General features: G+C 40.8%; 1 protein-coding gene across 1 annotated transcript in view; it reads right to left on the minus strand.

The window, feature by feature from the left end:
- Positions 1-3,574: 3,574 nt before the first annotated feature.
- GPNMB (glycoprotein (transmembrane) nmb) overlaps positions 3,575-6,929 on the minus strand; it is a 16,450-nt gene continuing 13,095 nt past the window's right edge. Inside the window, exons 10-11 of the mRNA XM_009325738.1 lie at positions 4,563-4,650; positions 3,575-3,728 (exon numbers count right to left, since the gene is read on the minus strand). Of these exons, the coding sequence (XP_009324013.1) occupies positions 3,575-3,728; positions 4,563-4,650 (242 nt within the window). The remainder of the gene's footprint in view (positions 3,729-4,562; positions 4,651-6,929) is intronic.

A 6,929-nucleotide genomic window follows, 5' to 3' on the forward strand; every position in this document is an offset into this window, starting at 1 on the left:
CATACAAACGCTGGTCACGTATCCCAGCTCAAGCCTTGTGCCCCCTTTTAAAGGCTATGGCTTTGTCTAAAAAGCTGCAGCTGGTTTGAAGCGAACACATTTTTCTCGGGAAAGTGTATTTTACATTTGTGTAATTCCCACATAGTGTTAATGGGTGCAGGGTAGTAGTCTTGCTGGTTGTTTCGCTGTGGAGAATGTTGTCAAGGCTTAAAAAGCTATGACCGGAGCAAGTTCAAGCGTTTGTATTTACTGTGGGTGAAAGATGTTTCGCTCTGCCCCCTTCCCCTGGAGGTACTGGCATTTACACTGATAGTAAAACAAAAGGATTACTGTTCAGACTGTTTTCCCTCCCTCCCTGAATTGGGTGGTGAAACAATGGTATTAAGACTTGAAAGGCATAATCTTGTGAATTATAAAGACCTGTAGTAATAAAAGCTTTAGCTTTAAAGGAAATTCGACCATGCCGTACAATGCTGGAGGTAGTCAGTTGTACTAATAGGCCACAGCGTCTGGATGTCTCTTGCAAAGTTTAGTTTGATTCCTCCATAATTCCTTCAGGGGCTGGTGTTTTTTAGCCTTAGTTTCAGCTTAGAAATACTTTTGGTAAGAAAAAAATGTTACATCTGATGAGCCTTTTAATTGTGGGCTATAAAAAGTGTTCAAGAAAAGGGGGGAGGAACAAAAGAAGCGGTTTGAAATAATACTTAATTTTTTAAAGTCATTTTTAACAAACTTGTTACCCAACTAATGTTACCATTTCTCCTGATGACGTATTTGAAAAGACGTCGTTCCTAAAGCTGATGTGCATTTATGTTTGATGTCATTCTTTGATGCTGTTTCTCCAAAGGGGATGCCTGAAACCTGTCTTGTAACATCTGCTGACTTTCACAAATCTGTTGTTTGTCAGCTGCTCTTGCCTTTGAAGGACATGACGTTCGTTTGTATCCTGATCCGTTCTGAAATCGGGTTCCTCAGCTGTCATCTGGCTGTTAAGAAAGTCTCCTCACTTCTCGGGATCGTGGTGCCATTGCTCTGAGTACACTTGAAGGGAGACTGCAAAAACTGCTGGATAACCAACGGTAGTACCAGATACGCATACGTGAACTAAGACTAAGGCAAATCCAGCTGTGTTTTCTGGAGGTAGATACTCTTTTGGTCAGTAATTAGGCAACTCATCAAGTTGCTTATCTGACAGTATCTCTTCCTGAGACAAAGGAAATGTACTCTTTAAAATCATTAGATGGTTTATTTGTCAATGCAGCAGTTAGTTAGATTCCATTGTATAAAAGTAAAGATGTATGAAATGGAAGTTACAGCTGAAAAGGCAAAATCAAATTATAAAAAATTAATATTCTGACATGATATTTAAAGGAAGATAGTGCAAGCTATTCTGTATACTTAGGTTAAAGGATAAAAAAAGTTCTTAAAATATGCCCAAAAGTTGGTTTCTGTGCAAAAGCCTAAGATGTCTCTGAGCTCTCAACACACAGTGTTTTGCTGAAACAAGATGCTTTCTGCATATAACCTAGGTCAGTGGTAGCCTGCGTCATCACTGATCCTGAGCGTTATAGCTGTGACAGACCTTATTTTTTCACGCTGCATTACAGGCCATGATTAAACCCCTGTCCTGCCTCAAGCCAGAGCAACAAATACAAATTACAGTTCTTCCTGTCAGCAGTCTGACTGATAGCAGAGGACATAACATTCAGATGGTAATTTTTGCGGGAAATGTGTTTTCTGTTTAAGTCGGAGAATAGTTTTAGATACCCAGTTATGGTTAGATAATAGGATGTTACATATAAGGAAGACGGAACAATGGCAAATACGGTGCTTTTAATAATATAACTGAAATGGCCACGAAAGAATTAAAACAATTGGACAACCTGGAAACAAAAGAAGAAAAGAGGCTGTTGAATTTTATAACTAAAGAACTAATCTCACAGGTATGTCGCAATCTGCATTTCTTATATCCCCAAGTCATTTAAAGGTGTCCATGCGCACTGGGGAAGTGGTAGTGAAGACTACATTCAGATTGTGAATGATGACCATTTGACAGGTCTGCTAAGATACCAGGAAAATATGTTTATGCTTATATATCGCACCAGGAACTGAGAACAATATGTATCAGAGATGTTCCAAGACACAGTAAATAATCTAAATATATTCAAATACAGATTTTCAAAGAATTCAGTGCTAGGAAATGGATTGCGTAAAGTCATTTGATGGCCCCCAATTGAAAGTTAATTTCATTTTGAGTATAAACTTCCATACTAACAGAAAGGTTTTTATGGAAAATGAACCATTTAAAGCATTTTTTGCTCAGTTTTCTTGCAGAAATTTACACTTTCTAAGCTGCATCATGCAAAAGCAGAAACTGGAGCATAGTGCTTTATTTAGATTGGGGTTTTCATCTGCTTGATTAAGTGGTCAAAGACAGAGGGATGGAGGAGCAAGCAGAAATTAATGTATCTTTACTGCAGGAGAGAGAGGAATGGAAAGAGAAGGGAAAAAGGGAGTCGAACACTATCCCTTCTGCTATGACCCTCATTCTGTTGACCCTTGTCCATGGAGCACTTATCTGCCCTCTGGGGAGCGCTGGTGCCAATCCAGTGTCTCAAGACCAGCGGAAACAAAGGAGACAAAGACAGCACCAGCAATTGCATCTAAGGATTTTACATGGGACTCAGAGTAAAAGCTTCGACAGGGAGAGCCAAGCAGATGGGCCTTATCAATCTTGTTGCCCAGGTGTCTGTGGTCTACTTCACAGTGAGACTCGCGCACTGGTAGCCATGGCCAGTAGGCAACTAAATGTGTCCAGCCCTGTTTTCTGGCTGTGAGGCCAACTGGCATGTAATGAGCTGCATCCATGCTATTGAACCCTGCAAAACAGGGTGCCTGCTGCCAAACTCCTGATAGGGAACAGTGCCTCTGGTGGTTCCCAGAATCTGGGGTTTGCTTGGTGGGGAGCTAGCCGGCCTGGGGCAAAACTGTGCTAGGACCTCCTGAACAGCGTAACAGTGTCAGCGGTTCGGTGCCAATGACTGGGAATAGGCCATGGCACGTTTCATTCCACAGACGTAACATGTGCCTTCCCCCCATGTCTTCTTTCTAGCCAAGGTACGAATCCTGCTAAGGCAGTAAGCAGCTATACTGGACTGCCTATTTAAGACTAAGTATTTACAAGTTGGGGGGGGGTTGTTGTTGTTGTTTTGTTTGTTTGTTTTTTTTAAATTAACCTCTTTTTTTTCCCTTCCAGATTATGGATCTGATTAGTTTTGCAGGTAGTTAACCTAGAAGTAAGAAAACCCAGATAAGGGAGGGGGGGTGTTAGTTATTCAAAAGAGTGTATCCTACATCACAAGCAAGAACAGCAAGTGCTCAAAACTACCTCATTGTTTTCTACGAAGGACTATTTTAATATTTCTAATTGCACCAAGCCCCCAAAAGTTACCATCCCATCTATATGTGCTTTCACCTTACCGCCTGTTTTTTATAGCAACAAGAAAATCCCATCAAAGTACAGTTCAGATATGAGTCCTGTACATAACCTAATAGTCAGTGTTAGACTAAAGGTTTAAACAATGCCTGGTTTGCTCTTCAGCAGAGGATTTCTCTCAGTGCTACTAGGGTAGAAAATTGCTTTGAAATTGCTGAAGTAAGCAGTTAGTCCCTCCTGGTTCTCTGCTTGTCCTGCGCTTCTCTCAATAGGCTTGTATTGCTTGTATCTCCTGCAAGGAATGTGCACAGTTAGTTGCTGAAAGACATTTAAATGAAAGTCCACATTTAGCATGTGACCAACGTGTAAGAGAATTAATCATGTATTCATAACATATATTCTCTCTCCTCCTTCCCTCCGCAGTCCCATCTAATGGTTAACAGCCGTAGGTCAGCAGGGGTGACTAAGGCCTGGTTAATGAGAAGGCTCCGTTGCTTAGTGGAGTACTGTTGCTCTGTGGAGGTGTTTCTTTCTCACCACTGACTGTGAAGGGCGGGCGTACTCTTGACTCAAGAGTCTTGGTGCAATCTTAAAGTTTCGTGAGAAACGTCCAAGCTAATAATGCAGTAACGTGCTTCTGTTAACTACTTTCCTGCATGCCCAGCACCTTTTCCCCAAAGAATTTATTTGTCAATTATTTAATGAAGAGTTTTTATGATTAATTCTTGATCTGCCAGTCATTCACAAACACGTCTTCTAAGAGTTTTAGAGCTAAATTAAATTTCTGTTTGTTAGGTTTTACTGCATATATGAATCACATCATGCAGTTTGAGTTTGCTTACTGCTTACATGCAGTTCCCAGGCCTTCTAGTATTACTGTTTGTGCTGATGAGCACAGAATGTAATTTTCTATGAAAGTCTTTAACATTAGCATATTTTCCAATGGTTTTGTGGCTTAAGCCAGTAATCTCATTTTCTTGAATATTTGCCAGAATATTTGTGAACAACAATAAAAAATAAACAAAAATACAGCTAGTGCAAATTTAAGTTGTTGGTTTTGTTAATTTAAACTAATATTTTTGACAGTTCCTTGAACTGGTTTTAATCCTAGAAACTAGCAACTTACTTGTAAAGGACAAAAGCCCCAATGGCGGCAAATACTGCCAACAAACCAAGGAAGATAAAGACGCCTTCTGTTGTTCCTGATGATGATCCTAGAGTTCAGAAAGTAGTTTGATTAAAAGTTGGCCTCGTTTTTACAGTGAGATAGATTTTCTAAACAGAACGTCATTTTCACTTGGTTGCTGTAGAGGTTGAAGTACACTTAACACTTCTAATATGCCAAGCATTGGAGGTCAGTGACTTTGGCAGGAGGTGGTGCTTTCACATCCTAATCGGTTTAATTCACGGTTCCACCAGAGTGTGAGTTGGGCTTTGCCAGTTTTCTCATATGAGCCATACTCCTGATATGCATGGCTGCCCTTCCAGCATGGAAGGGAATGGAGGGTCTTGCCGGCACCCCACAAGGTGGGGCTAATTTGCTCCTTTCCAATTGCTATGCTAGGGAAACGTTTACACTGAGAGTGTAAGAGATGCAGTCTCTTTATAAGCTTTGATGTTAGAATCAGCTTCATCTTTCTCTTAGGGATGACGGCCAGGGGGAAAGGGGATAAAAAAGGAGTTTCTTAAATGTTATTGTTTGTTGCAGTCCCATATGTGGGCTCATATGCATGAGTGTGGCTGAGAGCTTGATGGACCTTAGGCTTGTTTGCCTTATCCAAGAGGTGAGGGCTCTGCTTTTTTAACGTGCTCATTCTGGGAAATTAACTTTGGGCTCTGCCTGTCATTGAACTCTGCCTTCTGGTTTGCCATCAACCATTTCACTCACATCTACTCCTAATTCCATCGTATCTGATGGAAGAAGCTAAATCATTACAAGTATTTTTTTAAAATTTGTGTTAAATATCTTAATTTTCCAGTCCACAGGCTGTACCTTTATTGAGTTTACTGACACTGAGACACATTCTTGGTCCTCATATTAACAACAGTGTTTATACAATGAAGTAACCTAGAGGTGCATGTTGGCTTACCTTTCCAGTTTTTAATTTATAATTGCTGTCTATGAAAATCAAGATATCAAGTCAGGGTTTACCATTTACTTGGTACCTGTGCCTCATATATTTCTCGGTTTGTTGAGACAATTGTTTGTGAAGGCTTGACCTCATTCCTAGTTTGCACAATATTTTTGCTGAGACTGTAGGGATTTACCTTATTTTATGAATAAAGTACGTCCTTGGACTAGTTTGCAAAACAACGCATACTGATGGGATGGGTCTAAGTCACAGAACTGCAACCCATTCAACAGCAGTTTAAGCAAGTTAAGAGCGGATGTTTTGTGCAGTGCCTGCATAACCCAGGCACAGTCCTGCCAAATCTCAAGGGCCAGGTGCTTAGGCACCAAATACTCAGGCACCAAATTATGGGATTTTCAGAAATTCGTAAATACTTGTCTTCTCTTGAAATGAGTGGAAAATTGTGGCACATGAGAAAGGTTTGCAAATGTTAGATGGGCTCCTCCAGAAGTTGACTCAAAGCAGCAACCTCTCTTAGATCCTAATTCTGCTTTGATTATAGTGGAAGCCCCAAAGTACAGCTTAGCTTTGCCCTCTGGAGGAAACCTAGGAGGACCAGCCTTGTTGGGCTAAAGTTAGCCTCTGTGAATACAGTTTTGAAAAATCCTACTGCATGCTTATTTTCATCTTTAGGAGCCAGACTGCACTTACAGGTCAGACATTGTGCCTTAGTCACCATGAACTGATTTTGGTAGAGCTAAATTTATGCCTAGATTAAATAAAATCAGCCAAAAATACTCTGGCAAATGACTGCAAAGGGTCAGTTGCTTGGCTGATAGTAATTAGAGTTCAGAAGAGTCATCAGGACATTGTAGTGGGAGGTCAGGAGAGCAATGGAGTGGGAGCAGGGAGACAGCATGATCGTTTAGACTTCTGACTGTGGCTGAGTTTAATAACTGGTTCTGTCAAAGACTGCTTGGATAACCATGAGCAAGACACAGTGGTACTCATCCAACCAAAGGTAAACCTCCTGTTCTGAAATAGTCACCCTGGGCAGACTCTGTAGTCAATGAATGTTACACAGACCTTTCCAGAACCTGATTCATCTTATCCTCATGTAGAAATAGAAACCTGGTCAAGGTCAATGGGCTCCAAAGAGGGCCCAGGGCAGCCAGCTCAGCTGCAGACTTTGATTCTGTCTCAAATGAGCTGAATTCCTCTCTGTTTCTTCTATTTCTCCATGTGTGGAGTAGGCTGGCTGGCATGTCCCCCACCTGCTTTTCTGCCCAACAGAGTTTTTCTGTGGAAAAATACATTATGGCTTAAGAATGGTTCATACTCTGTGATACTGAAGGGTTTGTATAATTACTGTACTCATTGGATCGTAAACGTAAATCAAACCAAGTTCTAACATCTAAAAT

Source organism: Pygoscelis adeliae, unplaced genomic scaffold, assembly GCF_000699105.1.
Source record: "Pygoscelis adeliae isolate BGI_AS28 unplaced genomic scaffold, ASM69910v1 Scaffold226, whole genome shotgun sequence".
Classification (NCBI taxonomy): Eukaryota; Metazoa; Chordata; class Aves; order Sphenisciformes; family Spheniscidae; genus Pygoscelis; species Pygoscelis adeliae.